Below are 19,071 nucleotides of genomic sequence, written 5' to 3'. Positions count from 1 at the left end.
CCACCCTGTTTGTTTCATAGTCCCTGTGGGAAAATAGCTCCCATCGGAGACATTCTCCAGTGGGAGCCAAATTAACACTTGGGCCTTCGGCTCATATCTGTTGTTGTTTGCTTAACTTTTGTGTTTCTCCTCCTTGGATTCCATTTTATTTTAGGTCATTCTGAACCCTGCAGGCATTGTGACTATAACTGCCTCTACTCATTCCATGTCAAGTATACACAGCTGACTTTCTAGAAGTTTCCCTGTTGTCTCCATTGGTTTGAGAATAAAATAAAATTTATACATCAAGTATTCAGACCCTGTTAGGTCCTAAAAGTAAAGGAAAACTACAGTGTAGAGAAGCTGAAGTTTTTATATCCATTATTTTCTGAAGTGGGACGTTCTCTGCTTCTGGGGAAAGTGGTATCCACATAGATAAAGACAGTGGATCTAGAAAAAAAAAACAGAGCCACAAATGGGATTTCCTGTATTGTTTTAATTGGCATGCATGTGGATGTGGATATCTAACTAAATCACATTCACCTAAATACTTGAATCTCCTTAGAGATGCCCCTGAGGCTGAGTCTAGGGCAGTCACTATCCGTAAGTTGCTCTCCATACCCTGACTTTGACGTTCTCCATGTGGTTGCTTATCCAGGGATCCAGACAGACAGTGTGCTCTCCGCAAGACTTCAGATAATAAGAATCTACATTAGAGAGGATGGCCGTCTCGTCATTGAGTTCAAGACCCAGGCCAAGTTCAGAGGTAGTTTCCATGCCTTTTTTCTGAGTCTTTATTAAGAAATAATTCAAACATTCAGAAAAATAAAAATATTAGAACAATAAAAATAAAATCAGTAGTATTAACACATACACACACACACATATATACATGTATATGGACACACACACTCTTTGGGGTCACTGCATTTGAAAACAAATTACCATCTTTATGTTCATTAATCAGAACACTTCAACAGACATCATCTAAGAACAAAGAAAACAATACCATTTCACATTCAGTGAATACAACAGAATTATAGTCCTGGCATAAATTGCCCTTTATCTTACAAATGCTTTTCCTATTTGCTTTATGTTTCTTTATATTTACTTTGTCTCTATAAATATAAAGGGAAGTAGATCCAACCAAACTCCACATTACATTTTGCATGTATCATCTTGCTAGTTTATTTCCGTCCAGAATAGTCCATCAACTTACCTACCTTAAACACTTGCACTGAACTTAGAGGAAGTGACCTTTACCTTTTTAGGGACATCTACACTTGTCCCCTTCCACCAAAGACTTGAATAGATCTAAATATGATTATATCCAACATTGAATTTCTGTTTATAAAACATTAAGACCCAAAAATGTGTCAGTTGAGATTCATGTATGAGTATACTCAGTGTCCATTTTCCCATAAATATCCATAGGATTGTATATGAGCTTAGCACATTTTCACACATGTTTACACATACATTATATGGCCATAATGGCCATTGTAGGGTGGTGGGCTGGTACATAAGATGCTACAATGTCTCAACCTGGGAATTTTTAAATTATATTCTAAAGGGTATACATACCCTTAATTCTTTGCTGGGAAAAGAATTATTAGGTCCTTATGCAAGCACAATAAAGTCTCAGATCAAGAGTGTCCCCCTCTGAAACAGGACAGTTTGTGATGGAGCACCACACCCTCCCAGATGTGAAGTCTTTCATATTGACTCCAGACCACCTAGGAGGAATTCAGTTTGACCTGCAGCTCTTGTGGAGTGCTCAGACATTTGATTCTCCACATCAACTCTGGCGAGCCACGAGCTCTTACAACAGGTAAATACCGTGACGGAAGCCTCTGGGGCTTGACCTGAAAGGTTTTCAACTTCTTTCAAGAGCTTGAAACATAGACACTTAAAAATTCTTCCAGAAGTTTCTGAATGTTCTCCTGCCTTACATTTAACCTGCCCCAGCTGGGGTTGCTACATGCTAGCCAGTTGGTGATGGGCACAGTGACTTCTGGAGAATTTTGCATCTTGCCATAAGCACGCTGAATGCTCCTCAGTGAGAATTTCTAATGTTCTTCAACTTGGAAAAGGAATGAGGCCATTGAGTCTGAGAAGGGGACCCTAAAATCCAGAGCTAGGCCGGTGGAAGTGGGTATCCCTAGGATGCTGTGTCCATTGTTCTCAGGAGAGATGCTGTCTCCATGGTGTTTGCCTCCCCTTCCAGCAACATAGCCTGGCATAATTACATTTTAACAGAGAGAAGCTCTTGCATTTAAGAATATGTTAACAGGTTGTCAGCTGACAAAAAATACTAAGCAAATTAGCAAGCAGGTTTCCTTAACTGTCTTTGTCATCACCTGAACCTGGGAATTTTTATTAGCACTGGGCCTTTTTTCAGCTTTCCTTGTAGAAAGGACTTGAGTAAATGAAAAAAAAAATTAACACCTTCAGGATAATACTCTGAATGTTAGAATAATCAGAGATGAGCCCCTCAAAGTGGCACTTACGGAGCTGTCCGTGCATAAATGCCACCTGAGCCCTGCTTACGGAAGTCATGTCTGTCTGGGGCTAAGTCGTCATGAGGTCTTACTGTGACTACAGTCCGCTCTGCCTGTTTCCAGAAAGGACTACTCGGGGGAGTACACCATTTACCTGATCCCTTGTACCGTACAGCCCACACAGCCCTGGGTGGACCCGGGAGAGAAGTCTTTGGCCTGCACTGCACATGCTCCAGAAAGGTATGGCAATATAGGTTGTCCTCACCACTTCCACTTCTTTGATTAAGAATTCTCCTGCTCTCTGAAATGTTGTTGTAATCCCGAAGCGAGTACCCACCGTGCTTCCATGGTCATTCACTGATGTGTAAAAATGTTGAGTCACCCAACAGGCATAGCCCCAGCTAAAGCTGAACAAGGGAGACTCCTGCCTTCCCACGTCAGCTTTCTGAGCACAATGACCCTTCATGGCCTATCTAATGCTGTATGCTTTCAGTTGTGTTCATCTTATCGCTAGGTTTGCTATTTTAAATGACTCCTAAGCATAGCACCGAAGTGTTTTCTATCATTTCTAAGCACACAAGGGTTCTCATGTGCCCTGAGGAGTATCGAGTGAGCCCCGTCCAGGCATGTGTGAATTATTGTGCTCTTGCCCTCGAATCTGATGTTAATGAATCAACGGTGTCTACTAAAGAAAGGGATCTTTAAATGGGCACACACATAACATAAGGTCGTGTTGGTCTGTTGGAGAAATGTTGTGAGCAGATGTTCGTAGAAACTTAGTTCTGTATCTCCTGGGAGGAGGGGATCCAACACCCACCAACTCAATGTTCATAGAGACTTTATAGACATGAACTATGGAGAAGAATAAGAATCAAATATGTAGAGCTGGAGAGATGGTTCAGCAGTTAAGAGCACTGGATGCTCTTCCGGGGGACCCAGGTTCTAATCCCAGAACTATCATGGCGGCTCACACCCGTGGCAATTCCAATTACAGGGAGGACAGCGCCCTCTTTTGGACTCCCGTGTGTACCAGGCACATTTGTGGTGCACTGACATATGTGCAAGCAAACACTAATAAACACAATAAAATACCATTAAAAATTTAGCAGAACAGGCTTGTACATATCTCAGGTCTGGGACTACATTAAGCCCAATTCCTTTGTTCCAGTTTTATCAAGTCCTTTGCCCTGGTCTGAACACTGAGGTTATAAAATTATATTACAACAGTATTAAAAGCCACCCAGGTCTCAGGTACCTTATAGTTTGGTGCCACCTGTCTGAGGGCTGAGCAAATGACCTAGAAAACATTGAGAGAACATGTTAAAGACAGAATTGGTGTTAAGAGAGAACTACTTGAAGTGTTAATTTCCTCGTTGAAAGATTGGGAATTGACTGTTAGATTGGATAATGCCAGAGTCATTGGTGCACAGACTGGTGAGCTTCAGGGTCTACTAACCTGGAGGGAGAAGGTGAATTCAAGAGAGGTAGGTAAGCAGGAACCATAGGAAAGAGCTTTTCTAAAAGAGATATCAGAGAAGAGGTACGCTGACTGATAACCATGAGAGGCCATACTTTCTCAGAGCTTTTATTGGGTTGTATTTTAGGGTAGAAAACAGGTCCAAACATTTGTACGCTGCAGTGGGAGGGAGAGCGTGACATGAAGCCAGGTCCTAGATGGCAGTGAAGGGACAGTCACAGGGCAGGAGGGGAGGGTGCTCAGACAGTTCATCCGCTAAACAAGGAAGGCAGGCAGAGCCTATAGGTCCCAAAGAAGTGAGAACTGGTAAACTGGGCATCTGAGCCTAAGGAGGGAGGCATCTGACTGAGTCGGCATGGCTCAGAAGTGAGAGGACCACTGAGGTCTGAGGAAGCCGAGGAAGTGAGCAGGGGGCCGTTAGCACAGCAGAGCACACCCGGGCAAGCAGCCTGCGTCGCGTCTTTAAATGGCTGCATTATTGATGGTAAGCAAGCTACAGCTATGAACGTATGCATTTAATCCATATGACATGTGTGGTACTTGTGAAATATCACTGCAATCAAGACAATAAACAGTTCCTCCACACCCCTGTCTCTCTCCTCCTCTGGGTGTCCCCTCATTTGCTGCCTGTCACCAGGAGACTGAATTCTCTAGAACCTTACATAAGTGTTATCAGACAATCGCCGTTATTTTTCTCTGCCTCATCTCACTTGGCATGCTTATTTGATTTTCTGCATTACTGTAGAAGTAGTTTATTTCTATTCTTGCTGAATTGTGTTACCTGGTATGGGAATAGCAGTCTATCAGTTCATCATTTGGTGGGCATTTGAGTTCTTTCTAATTTTGAACTATTTTTAAATAAACCTGCCCTGAATATGTATGTGCAAGCCTTATGTGAATACACATTTTGTGTTTCCTTATGTAAATACCTAGGAGTGAGACAGCTGGATCATATGATAGGCGTGTATTGAACTTAAAAAGTTGGCAGGCTCTTTTCCCAAGTGTGGACATCTCTGTGTACCATGGCTGTATAAAGTGTCCTAAGGAAGTGTTCAGGAATGGCCTGCAATGGGTTAAAGGATTAATGGTGTGATAGGAGATGGGGGGGTGGAGCTGAAAAGACAGGAGATGGTGAGCAAGGTGTTTGAAAGTGGAATCTGGGGGGCTTGTCTGTAGTAGAGATAGGAAAGCAGGTGGCGGCCACTAGGAACAAGCCTGTGGAAGGTAAGGAAATCCAGGGACAGGGAGGTAAAGATTTAGATGGTTTATCTGTCTGGATGTTAAATAGCATAATTAATGGATGGGATAATACTTCCAAGTATCAGAGCCAGTCGCATAGAGGAGGGATAATGACCAGGGAAATGACAAAGAACATAGGCATGTAATCCATTGGGACATGAAATTTTATTCTTCACTAAAAGAAGTTTAGTTAGGAAATTCTTTAGATATTCCAAGGAATATATATGTAACCAATGTGTATTTAGCCCCAATCTTAAGAAACAGACTCTTCCCAATGCTTTAGGGTTTTTGTTTTTATTTATTTTATTTATTTTATTGGGGGATGTCTTCGTGGGTGACCCAGGTTGGGTCTGACCTCCCTATGTAGCCCAGGCTAGACATAAATCCAGTCTGCATGCTTCAGTTTCCCAAGTCCCGGGTTAAAGGCACGCACCACCATGACCACTGACCGGTCCTGCCCAGACACTCACAGTGTTCTTGTGTTCTCTGCGCAGAAGCTCTCCCTTACTCCTGCCCAAGTGACCCTCTTACAGGATGTTTTTCTTAGAATCCCTGGTCTGTTTGATGATTGTGTTTCATGTGCCTTTCTAATGGCTTTCTGTGGTTTTAGTTTCCTGTTTTTTTAATCATTATTTGTGTGTATATATTTGTATGTGTGTATATACACATATTTGTGCATGCACCTGTGCATGTGGGCATTTATGCACACCAGAGTAGTCAATACTGAGTACTTTCTTCTATTGCCCCTCTGCCTTTTCTTTAATTAATCTTTTTTTCATACAATATATTTTTTATACAATAGAGAATCAGAAAGCAACTAACATCAACCTCTGGCCTCTACATGTGGACACATAGACACACGCCAACATACATACACACATACATACATACATTCACCCTACACATATCATACACACACACACATACATCCACACGTGCGCGCCCCCCCCCCACACACACATTTTGAGGGGAAAAAAAGGACACTGATACAAAAGAGTTCTAAGGACTAACTTAGCCTGAGATGCCCAGACTAGGGCTAGGGATGTGATTCAGTTGGCAGAGTGTTGGAGTGATCTCAGCACTGTAGAAACTGAGAGCAGAGGGGTGCATGCCTATTATCCTAGCACCTGGAAGGCTAGAGGAAGGAAACATCAAAACTGTCCTCAACTACATGATGATACCCTGTCTCGAACATTAAAAGTAAATATAGGAGCAGATTCTCCTCGTGTAAACATTCAGTAAATGGTAAGCACCCACAGCGAAGCTTCCTGCATTGTCAAGACAGCCAGGCAGGAAGGACAGTTCAAACGCCCATGGGAGGGTGACCCTGCCCTCAAGTGGGTCTCATTCCTCCCGCATCTAGGTTCCTGATACCCATCGCCTTCCAGCAGACCAACCGCCCTGTGCCGGTTGTGTATTCGCTCAATACTGAGTTTCAGCTCTGCAATAATGAGAAGGTATTCTTGATGGATCCCAACACATCTGATATGTCCTTAGCAGAGATGGACTACAAAGGAGCCTTTTCCAAAGGTGAGTTGCTTCCTCCGGCTGCGGTCAGTGGCTCTGGATAGGCGACTCTTCTGCAGGAGTCCTGGGGCTGGATGCATATCTTTACCCATACCTCAGTCAGCTAGCTCTTCAGGGAACATCTCCTAGGCCTCCATTCCAGGGCAGGCAAGGTAGAAGTAAGGACAAGACCCACATTCTTCCTTCAATTCATAAATGACATCAGAGTCCGGTGTTCTGGTGGCTGTCAGTGCTGCATCATGGGAAAGCACTGGAGTGGGTGGTAAGAGAGCTGGCATTTCTAATGCTAGAACTGCATTAGATCTAGCTTGGGTAAATTACCTCTGGATTCTCTGGAGAGAGTTCTGTAGTACCCCTATTGTCTCTCAGCTATATCTCCAGCACTGTGAACCTCCCTGGCATAGGGAACTTAAGGGAACTATAACGGGCCGACCTATTGGGCTCGTGGAAGAATTAAATAAGGTAAATAAGAATTAAGTTTAAAAAATTATAAAAAACTTGAGACCACATGAGATACCTTAAAAGAAAAGTTCCCACACCAGCGTTCACACCAATCCAGTGCTTAGCATTTCTACAGGGACTTAGTTTTATCTAGAATGTTCCGCCCTGTCTCCCTCCCCCAAATGTCCTGACAAATGCTTGCTCATGTTTCCAGACACAGCTCAAAGATTATCTTTCCCCAAACCCCTTCATACCTCTCCCAAAGCAGATTCCATGCTAGCCCTGCCCCCGCTTTGACACCAAGCCCTTTCTGCTATCGTAGCAGGTGACAGTCTCGTAATGCTATCCGAGTGTGTTGCCAAGGCAAAGTACCACCAGTCTCAGTCCTACTTTCACCACTTGCAGTTGTGGTGACTTTTAACAATTCATTCAGCCACCTGGTGCCTCAGTCTCCTCATCGGGAAGACTGGAAGCTCCCCGTGCATTTCACTGCATGAGAAAAGTTTAGTATAGTATGCGGCAATTGATGAATTTGATAACTGTTATCGATAAACGTTATTAATCTCTTTGCTCATTTCTGTCCCCTCATTTGCATCTCACTCACCTCTGTATCCCTCGTGCAGAGCTGAGTGGTTGCCATATCGTAAATGCTTCAGTAATATTAATGAATTAGAGGAGCAATAAATGGTAAATGTCTGTTTCAGGGACACCTGCAATCAGAGCTCTTCACAGAACAGGCACTTTTCACTCCGAGGAAGTGTGTTAAGTCCTCTCTGCCTTTGGCACATCTTCCTCTTTAACTCCCAAGTCCAATCTAGTTGGTGCCTTTCAATCTTTCCAGGTCAGATCCTTTATGGCCGAGTCCTTTGGAATCCAGAACAAAACCTTCATTCTGCTTACAAACTGCAGCTGGAGAAAGTCTATCTTTGTACCGGTAAGGATGGCTACGTGCCTTTTTTTGACCCTACCGGGACGATCTACAATGAAGGGCCACAGTACGGATGCATTCAACCAAATAAACACCTGAAGCACAGATTCCTGCTGCTGGTAAGCCCTTCATTATGTTAAGTCTGAGGAGACGCCTTCTTGGTTTCTTTTTCCTCCATATATTTGATTTTATTGTTCTTTCTCTCTGGTCAGTTACCTACTACATTTCCAGTTTACTGGCTATGATGAGTGGCAAGATATGCTGTTGTTTATATCCCAGAAAGAGGAAACTCTAAGCTGCTGTTTCCTCAAGTTGGATCAAAGACCCTGAATGGCACTTACACTCCTTCCAAGAGTCCACATGGTTAAAATTGCTTTCCTCATACTACCGTGTTGTGGTCTTTTCACACACACACACACACACACACACACACACACACACACACACACGTCCTCACCAGGAAGCTTAGTAATAGAATTCAAATTCCATCTCATCCTTGGGAGCCGGAAAGATGGCTCAATGGTTAAGAACATGCATTGCTCTTGCATCAGGGTCAGTTTGGTTCCCATAACACACATGAGGAAGCTCTCAACCCCTCGGGAATCTAATGCATGGGTACATATATACATCTCAATCTCTCTCTCTCTCAATACTGAAGAAGGAGGAAGAAAATATCACCAAGCTTTGAGGAATGTCCAGGGGAGGGAGAGAGCACAGCTCAGTCAGTGAAGTGCTTGAGTATGAGAGTCTGAGTTGGAGCCTCAGGGCCAACATAAAGAGTGGGCACCCATAGACCCAACAGAGGAGAGAGAGACGAGAGGATGTCTGCAGCTCACTGGCCAGCCAGCCAAGAAGCTCCAGTTTTGGTGAAAACCCCAAGTCAAAAATAAGGTGAAGAAGTGATTGAGGAACACACCCAATATTAATGTTATGAATATACACACAAGTACACACCCCCACAAGAATATGTTTGATCTATCTATCTATCAATATATATATATATATATATGTATATATATATATACATATATATATATATATATATATATATAATATATCCTCAATTACCTGGAAAAAGTTATAAATAGATACCTTTTCCCAACTATATAGCTGTATTTGGAGCTAGATTTTCTACATATATTAGCTAAAATAGCATATTTAAAATTTAAAATGGCACAGAACAACTGACTGAATACAAAAGCAGTTAAGAGAATCTCACAAAACCAGATCTCTTTGGGGAAAGAGATGAATGTGGGTATATTTCACTAAAAATTATCTTATTTAGGTCAGCATATAATGAACTTTTCATTGTAAATTTAAAGTGAATTAATACAGGAGTATTTTATTTAACTATTTAGGTTTAACGAAGAAAATCACATAAATAGAAGTTCTCTGAGATCCTTGGATTCTAATTGTGGATAGGGTTCTAAGACTAAGTAGCTTGAGAACTGGTGGTCGATTGCATATGTCCAGCCTTTGAACAAGCAAAATGAATTCATCTACAAGGCTCTTGTCAAGGGCTTTGTGGGTGACTAACCACATCAATATATATCACAGGCACACACAACTAAGTAAGCTATGGTCTGTGAGAAAAAGATTAGATAGAACCTTCCAGAATCCTCCCTTAATGATATCCAGAGGCAGCACTGACTTGGAGGGAAACCTTGCACAGCACAGACTCTCCTCACCTAACCCACAGAAGGAGAGGAGAACATCCCTCTCTTCTTAGTACTGCCTTTCAAACACCTTGCCTCTTGCTCTTTTTAATCCTAGGACCGCAGCCAGCCAGAGGTCACTGACAAGTACTTCCACGATGTGCCTTTCGAGGCCCACTTCGCTTCCGAGTTGCCCGATTTCCAGGTGGTCAGCAGCATGCCGGGTGTGGATGGATTTACCCTCAAAGTAGATGCCCTCTATAAGGTGACTCTCCATGTCTTTTGATATCCTTCTCCCTGGGAGACCTTTTGCATTGTTATTAAACCTATCCCTCACTCACAAGTGTTCCCTATCCCCAGCAGACCAATGCAAGGATAAAATCCTCAGATTTGCATCTGAGTATCCGTCATTGTCCATGAGTACATGGGCTGCTCTGATTTTTTTTTTTTTCTGTGTTCTTTTAAACTGCTACCTTTGGGGCTGTCTGCTGAACAAACTGATTTCACAGGCATTGGGAAAACACTGAACAAAGACATAATCAGTACAATGCCTGAGTTAGAGACACAAGTGATCGGCGTCCGGTGGGAGGGAACACACTAAGTTCTAGCAGCAAACATCAACCAACAAGGTCAAATTTTGCATTATTCTTTCTGTCTCCAAGTAGCTATCCACGACCTTGGGTTTCAGGACTACCATTAATCTTTTGAAGTTATTTCATAGCCAGGAAGTCTTTCCAGACAGCCAGATGAGGGGGCAATCAAATGCTCTATGATCCTCCTCTTGGGGGTGATCTAGGAAGTATTCAAGTTCAGCTAATTCTTGTCAGGAATCTGTATATTATGCTTACAATTGTTTAGTGAAGATTTGTTACATGACCCCATTTTAACTGAAGTTCATCAGTAAGTAGTAAGTTAGCATAAGGAGTGATGAAAGGGCACGGAGAATAAGTGTGGTAGCTAACAGTGTTATATTACTGCTATTAATAAAGACCAGTAACTCGTAAGCATTCATTTAGCTAAAGAGACCATGAAATAAATTAGTAGGCTATTCCACATCAGTGAGGAAATAGAAAAGAATGTATATAACTGAGATCACCCTAAATGTGGGAATAAAATGGAATCCCTAACCCTTCATTCAGTTCCCTGTATTTAGGGCCTAGAGCATCCATTGTTAATACTTTAAGACCATTTCTCTGTCCAGTCCCATCCTTGCCGATATCTTTCCATTTCCTTTCTTCTGAAATGCCCTCTGGATATCATGAGCCTTGTCTCCATCTCTCCCGTCCTGCAGGTGGAAACAGGGCACCAGTGGTACCTCCAGGTGATCTACATCATCGGGCCTGACAGCATCTCAAGGCCTCGGGTCCAGCGCTCGCTCACGGCCTCTCTGAGGCGCCACCAAAGGGACCTGGTGGACCCCAGTGGCTGGCTGTCTCTCGATGACTCTCTCATCTATGACAACGAAGGAGACCAAGTCAAGAACGGCACCAACATGAAGTCCCTGAACCTGGAGATGCAGGAGCCTGTGGTAGCTGCTTCCCTGTCGCAAACCGGAGCCTCTATCGGTAGCGCCCTGGCCGCTATCATGCTTTTCCTGCTGCTGTTTCTGGTGGCCTGTTTCATCACCAGGAAATGCCAGAAGCAAAAGAAGAAACAGCCTCCAGGGGACACTCTGGAGGAATACCCCCTGAACACCAAGGTGGATATAGCCAAGAGAAACGCAGACAAGGCGGAGAAGAACACCAACAGACAGTACTGTACCGTGCGCAACGTCACCGACGCCGACGGGTATTATACGTTCAAAGGTGCTAAAGTAAAAAAACTGAATCTGGAGGTCAGAGTCCACAACAATTTACAAGATGGGACAGAAGTTTAATGAGAAGACCTGAGGTGTATTTTCTTTTTTTTCTAAAATCCTTTTTATAAAACGGGGAGAAATACTGGTATTTTTATAGTCTTTCAAATTTAAACAAAGAAAAAAAGAAAAAAAGGGAAAGCTAGCTTTGAGTGGCGGACAGCACACATTGCATGCATCTACCCACAACTGAGCTACCTCATGAAACAAAACCACTGAGGCACCGCCCCTCTCCCCCAGAATGTCCTACAGGCCCCTGTAACAGTCTCAGTGGCCACTCTGTAAGGAGCAACTCTGTAAGGCTGGCCGCAGAAGTGTTTAAGGATTAGGACTGTCCCCCGGACAATTAGCTTCACTGATTGGATCGAGAAAGCTCCGTGGGCAGCAGATAACTGGGCGGACAAAGCCTTCTGTTTCTTCCTCTGCCCCAGCTTTCTTCTGTGTGGGCTTTTCTGGACTTCTAGACTCAAGATCCAAAATGCCCCCACACAGATTCCATTAACAATGCTAATCAGCACAACTTAGACATCTGTGCACTGTTTCCACTCAACTGTCCTATGCGGCCTGGCCTCTAAGTACACTTAGCTTTTCTAGAGCCCTTTTTGAATGGGGATCTCAACATGCTTTAGACTGGAGTGCTTGTCTGTATGTGCTCAGAGGGGAGGACTCCAGCCAGGGCGAGGAAGAGTGCTGCAAAATACCACAGCCCCTGCATACCAGAGATTCTTTAAAAGCTCAGCCCCACTTCCCCAGGCTTTCTGTGGGTCATCGATGCAATGGGAGCTCCTGTGTTTGGTTTGTTTTTTTTTAATTTTGCTAGTGTTTTTTGGAAAGTAAGCGAATCAGTTGGGTAGGCGAATTTCCTAGAGGTTGGAATGAAACCAGAGTTAATAGATACACATGGGGCCTGTCTGCTGTGTGTCACACAGTAGAGGCACTGTCCCTGGTGCGATAGTCCTGGGACTTCTCTCTGGGGGATTCTTCCTGGTAGCTCAGGCACTTAATTTCTCCCATATCAGTACATGACAACCCACATACATGTGGCTTTTACATAGCATATCGACTTGAATAGTCTGCGTGTGTTGTGCACACCACTACTTGCCTTTGTTTCCTTCTTGTCTTTACCTTATCAGTACAACACACAACAGCACATTGTGTTCCTAACCAGAGGCACAATTCCATTAGCCGGAAGTGAATGCTGTTCCGGTGCATGCCACATCCTATCAGTGAGTACATCACAGAGCATCTGCGTTGTGTAGTATCTGTATGGGAATGACCCAGACTCTTTGAGAACATTCCAGACTCCTACTAAAATCTAGAAAGAATGAACCATGAAATTTTTACAGGCAACTCTGCAGACCCCCACCCCCACCCCCGGAGCTCGAGAGCAGAGTCTGTGAGCCACAGCTCCTCACTCTTCAGCCGTGCCTTGCACATTACAAGCATGCCAGCAATGTTTGTTGAGCGAATGGATGGATGGCGTGCCGAGTGAATGATAGGGAGTAAATTGTGGAAGAGGAGGTGAGACGGTATCCTGGCAGTATTACAGGGCGTGTAGAAGAGGTCGCTGTTGTATTTGGATTGTGAAGTAGCCCTTCAACGTTTTTTTTTTTCAGAGAGAGAAATAAAAGCACACTTTTGGGTGGGTGTGGCTGGTGGTGTTTCTGAGGAGTCACGAACAGAAATGATTGTGGTAATGCGTGAGCTGCACATTGGCTTCCAGAACAAGTGATTTGGAGGAAAGCTGATCTCACATTTCGAGAGTAATGCGGTGTGTTCAGGGCAGGAGAGGTTGGCTGAGCCCAGAAATTCTGGCTGGTCAGGTGCTACTTCAGACCAGCTTGCATAATTCAGGGCAGAAATTCTGGAATCGCTTCAAGAATCTGGAATCGCTATCCATCCCATACAGCAAAGCTGATGAGCCACGCCCTGAATCTCCAGAACAACCGAGAGGGCTAGAGCACAGACAGGGAGCCAATCATCTGCAGAGCAGCTTCCCATTGGCCCATTCCTGGTCACACCTCCCGCTGCCAGGATGGTCACACCTTAGAGCGGGCATTTTCAATAGGCTCCGCGCGTGCGCACACACACCTTCCTTTCCACCAGTGGTACACACACATGTGAAGAGGTGTCAGAGCCCGCCATGAGAAGAGAGGCTGAATCCAAAAACCTTTGTATACAAGTGGGCAGTGAAAGACACGAGCCTGTGCGCACCTGGTCTTGGGGAACTCTTGGTGAAAGAACAGCCCCTGAAATAGCCCTGCCTCCCTGCCTCGCCCCTAAGACACTTTATTAGAAGTCAGCCTTCTCTTGTGGGCGCCTATTTCTGACACAGGAAGCATTAAGAGCTGTAGAACTGAGATTTGCCTTTTGAGTGATGTCAAATCGTTCATTTCATTTCCGTTTTGTACTTCATCTTTGGGATTGGATAATTTGATGACTAATGTGGATTGTATTTCAGTGAAAGCTTTGCTTTCAGAGTTTCTTACTTCCTCACTAATGCCTTGTGTGTGTTTTTACTAACCTTTTAGATCATACCTTCAGGTGAGAAAAACAGAAAAACTCTCCCCCTCAGCAGGGTTGCTCCTTGCTGCCAGGCACTGGCTGTGAAGGTCAAAAGAAGTAATTGTTTGCACCATTTTTCTGCCTTGCCTGTCCTTTTATTGTACCAAGGTCTTTGGAAAAACCCTGCAGGTTCCTATTGCTGGGTGGGAAATTGTGTGGGAGAGTGTTTGCACAATCTTAACAATACGTGTTCTCGGTCTCCTGTAGGTTTTTGTTATTCCTGGTTCTCCCCTGCTCAAACTGAGGGAAAAAAAATTGTGGTGCTGTCAACCTGTGTTCTTGACCCTCAAATGATTTTTTTTGTATTCCAGTATGAATTTGTGTGTTATGAATTTCTGATTTCTCCAATAGCATATGCCACTATATAAATTTGTATCAATAATAAATGATGGCCTGGTTGTCCTTTGTTTGCTCGACTCTGTTCCTTTTTCCATTTTTCATCTCATTAGCATAGACACTGCACGGAGCTGGTACATTGGTCTGCATCCTGAGGCTTTTTTTAAAAAACAGCAAAACTATACTAGTTTTGAATCTGAAACATACCAACTCTGCTAAGAGCCGGACGCTAGATAAGTTCATACTCTCAGATCTAGCTCTGCTTTTACAGTCAGAACAAAAAGAAATAATGTCATTCCCACGGGAGCACAGTAGGATGAAGGTTGTCATCCGTCCTCCCCGAGACCCCGAGACAGTGTGGGCAGGGCTGTGCCCTTCTTTGTTGCACAAGCAGAGGATGGCTAAGTGTCTCAAACACCACCCAGGAGATGAGCCGATCTCCAAAGGAGTTTCTTGGCTTGTGAAGGACACAGGGGCAGAGACAGACTAGGACTGAACCCAAGCGATTTGGGCATTCTGCAAGCCCGTGCACTTGCGTGCCTTTACCCTCTGATAGCATGACACACTGCCAAGGACAGTGCCCAGTGTGGCTCTGTTGGCACATTTGCAAACTCAGCAAGATCTGAAAACTCAGCACGCTGCTTTCATAAAAGCCGAGGGAGTGATGCCATTCATATCTAGGCCCCTAAATTCCCTACTGCGATCTTCAAATCCTCTTCGCGTCCCCCTACCCTATTGTTACCCTGTACCTGACAGCACTCAGCTGCTCAGCCTTGGAATGCATATCTCTAGAGCACATGAAGGACCCATTCCAACACCCAGTTTCTAAACTTTTTAAGATTAGCTACAAAAAATAAAAATAAAATGAAAAAAATGCTTCTGAGACTTGAAATTTCTTGGCCATAAAATTTAGGAATTTTGAGTGGCAGAATATTCATTCCCATTTAGAATTTACAAGGGCTGGACAGATGGCTCAGTGTTTAAGAACACTGACTGCTCTTGCAGAGGTCCTGAGTTCAAATCCCAGCAACCACATGGTGGCTCACAACATCTGTAATGGGATCTCATGCCCTCTTCTGGTGTGTCTTAAGACAGCTACAGTGTATTCATATACATGAAATAAGTAAATAAATCTTTTTTTAAAAAGGAATTTACAATGTCTGATGGGGGATTTTAAGATTGAAAACTGAGGGAGGAAATCACATCGAGACTATGCTACTGCATCCAGCCACGTGAAATTGAGGCTCTTATAGATCATGAGAAGTCCACCATATAGATTTGTATGCCTCTACTTAATATCCGGATACCAGAATGAATGTCTTTTATAGATACTTTCCCCAAGTGAGCTGGAGAGAGCTCTGACAAAAGCCCGTCACAATAGTGTGCTGGGTGAATAGCCTTGTCACAGGCTAGGGACAACATCAAACAATGGACTGAGTATGTCTGGCAAATAAGTACTGTGACTCCGTTACAATTTCTACGTCATCCCATAACAATCCTGAGGCAAGCGCCCTAATTACCTTTTAAAATTTGAAACAAATAGGCAAAGCCTGAAGAAGCAGAACGTGGGTGGCTTCTTAGTGGCCTCAGGTTCCCGTCACCCTGATTGGATGCTCGTGCTGAGAGAGTCCCATCATTATGTGATCCAACAGAACCATGCCGCAAGCCTTTCAAGAAAGGCTGGCAGAAGTTTCCTCCTTAGGTCTGTTTTGGTTTAAAGCAATCAGGTTCTAGGATGAGTCAACACGTGATAAAAGTTTATTAGGGTCCAGCCTCTGGGACAATTTCCAAGAGTTGTTCGAAACAGATCTAAGTTATACCCTCAAACCTTATAATGAGAAATATTTTTTTTTAAAAGAAGCAATGCTTCGTACCAATAGATCCCGGAAACAGAGAGGCACTCGTGTCCTGGCTTCTTCAGTGGCCATGTGGAGCCACTGGATTGAGAGGAACTTCAGGTTGTCAGCCGCTGCTGTTGCCTCCTGCCTTGTTGTGGTTTTCTTGGCCACAGACCCTGTTGGACAGTCTCTTTTGCAAAGTTTGTTTGTATAAGTTCTGAATATTGTCTTCCCTCCCTTGGCTGCATGGAGACAGCAGTGGTTCCATGCTTTTCCTGGTCCTTGGGGACTTCATGATGCCTGGGGACCGTGGCGACATTGCCCATACATCTGTATGCACTCTCTGTGTTAAGTGCTTTCATCCACACGCTCTGGGTAGACCTACTCTCCCTCTTCTGCTTGAACTCATACAGTCTTTAAACCTGGCAATGTTTCATTACAGTTTGTTTTTATTTTAATGTCAAGCACAAACACAGGAGCTGAAAACAAGTGTCTGTTCTAAATTTGCCATTGCGGTTAATATTTAACACCTGGCTCCCAGAGCCATGGAAGTCTTACATGTAGCATTTACAGGCTTTTGTTAGTAAATACTCCATCCTGCCACTGTTGTTCCTCTAGATGATGAAAGCACAATTTTATACTGTTTTCACCACACACCTGCAATAGGTACAAGTAACCCCTAGAGCACAGTAACATTAGCAAGTGATTTCTTTTTTTTTTAAGATTTATTTATTTATTTTATGTATGTGAGTACACTGCTGCTGTCTTCAGACACACCAGAAGAGGGCATTGAATCCCACTACAGATGGTTGTGAGCCACCATGTGGTTGCTGGGAATTGAACTCAGGTCCTCTAGAAGAGCAGCCAGTGCTTCCTCTTAACCGCTGAGCCATCTCTCCAGCCCAGCAAGTGATTTCTTTAGAGTGTCTTCTTATTTCCAGTGTTAGAGATCCAGCCAGGGCCTCCCCTACACACTGGTGACTACTATAATCACAACACTATTTTGAACATGTATTTCCTTTGTTTTTGACTCTCTGAATCCAATTGTTACTTATTTAGGTTCCACTTACAGTTTAAAATAGCTTGTATTAATTCTTTGAGAATTTCATACATTGTATTTGGATCATATTTACCTCCCTTTCCCCAACAGGTCCACCCTCACCCCCATTCCATACCCACCCAACTTTGTGATGTTGTTGGTTTTTATGTCCATCAAATCCATTTTGTTCTGCTGTACATTCTCAACGCAGTATGGAGCCAGGTCCTTTAAGAAAACTGACTCCCTCTTTCCCAGAAGCTATCAGCCGCCACCACCAGCTCCTCAGCTGGAAGGGAAACTTGCTTACTTTTCCTTTCTGTGCTGGAATTCTGCCCTGTGTGAGCTAACACAGGGCTCACACATGCTGTCATAACTGCTGTGGATGCATCCATGAAGCTGCCTTGTATTCAGAAAGTTCTCTCTCACTGTTCTCAGTCACCACCTCTGGATTTCACACACTCCTGCTCCCTTTTCTGCAATGATCCCCGAGCCTTGGGAGGAAAGCATGTGAGATCAATTCCCAATGTGGGGCTGAGGGCCCCCGCAACCTCTGGTTCTCTGCATCTTTACCAGATGAGTCTTGTGTTGATCAGGATACACTGCACAAAGAAGTTTCTCTAAAGTGGTTGGGACAGGCACTGATGTATGAGTTTGTAATGCTTTGAGAATGGCCCACCTAGGCTGGTGTGTTTGAATACCAGGTCCCCAGCTGGTGGAGCTGTTCGGGAAGGATTAAGTGGTACGGCCTGGTTGGAGAAGGTGTGTCACTGGGGAAAGGCTCTGAGGTTTCCAAAGACCCATTTCCAGTGTCCTCTCTGCCTCATGGTTGTGTCTCAAGATGTGAGCTCTTGGTTACTGCCCCAGCACCTTGCCTGTCTGCTTGCCTGCTTGCTGCTATTCTCCCCACCATGATAGGCCTAGACTCTAACCCTATGAAGCTATAAGTGCCAAATAAATTCTTCCTACAAGTTGCCTTAGCAATGGTGTCTTATCATAGCAATAGAAAACTAAGACAAGGTATAACAATAAATCATTAGGAATTGGTTTAATACTGTGTCTCCTTAGCAGTAAGAGTAATATACTAGGTTCCTTTCTTTTTATAAAAAAAGATTTATTTATTGTATATGTAAGTACAGTGTAGCTGTCTTCAGACACTTCAGAAGAAGGCGTCAGATCTCATTATGGATGGTTGTGAGTCACCATGCGGTTGATGGGATTTGAACTCAGGACCTTCGGAAGAGCAATCAGTGAATGCTCTTAACCGCTGAGCCATCTCTCCAGCCCCCTAGGTTCCCTTCTAAGGCCTATGACTTTTAGCAGTTTTGGCCCTGATAACATGGGTTCCATCCTGTGAGCCGGTCTCAAATTCAATTTAAAAAGAAGTAGTTGGTTGGTCTCATGACATTCATAGCGCTGTTACACCAGTGTGCATGTCAGGCCAGTTTTTATTGTATTTCATAGGTTCACAGATTGATAAGAGGGAGGATAGCCAACACTAAAAACCTTATTTAAAAACTCTCATGTAAAGCTATTACTAATCGTGTTTGTCAAACTATCATTATTTGCAGATGATATGATAGTCTACCTAAGTGACCCAAAAAACTCCACTAGAGAACTCCTACAGCTGATAAACAACTTCAGCAAAGTGGCAGGTTATAAAATCAACTCAGCCAAATCAGTGGCCTTCCTAT

The 19,071-nt window shown here is 43.7% G+C and overlaps 1 protein-coding gene across 1 annotated transcript in view; it reads left to right on the top strand.

Annotated features, from left to right (window-relative positions):
* The window catches only part of Fras1 (Fraser extracellular matrix complex subunit 1), a 402,136-nt gene extending 387,579 nt beyond the window's left edge, over nt 1-14,557 (top strand). Inside the window, exons 68-74 of the mRNA XM_052198714.1 lie at nt 638-745; nt 1,651-1,810; nt 2,604-2,720; nt 6,560-6,726; nt 8,006-8,211; nt 9,866-10,012; nt 11,039-14,557. Coding sequence (XP_052054674.1) covers nt 638-745; nt 1,651-1,810; nt 2,604-2,720; nt 6,560-6,726; nt 8,006-8,211; nt 9,866-10,012; nt 11,039-11,623 — 1,490 coding nt within the window. The 3' untranslated portion in view covers nt 11,624-14,557. The remainder of the gene's footprint in view (nt 1-637; nt 746-1,650; nt 1,811-2,603; nt 2,721-6,559; nt 6,727-8,005; nt 8,212-9,865; nt 10,013-11,038) is intronic.
* Nucleotides 14,558-19,071: the final 4,514 nt, after the last annotated feature.

This window comes from Apodemus sylvaticus, chromosome 11 (genome assembly GCF_947179515.1).
Source record: "Apodemus sylvaticus chromosome 11, mApoSyl1.1, whole genome shotgun sequence".
NCBI classification, from domain to species: Eukaryota; Metazoa; Chordata; class Mammalia; order Rodentia; family Muridae; genus Apodemus; species Apodemus sylvaticus.
The sequence above is the reverse complement of the archived record's forward strand: the minus strand, read 5'-3'. Positions and strand labels throughout refer to the sequence as shown.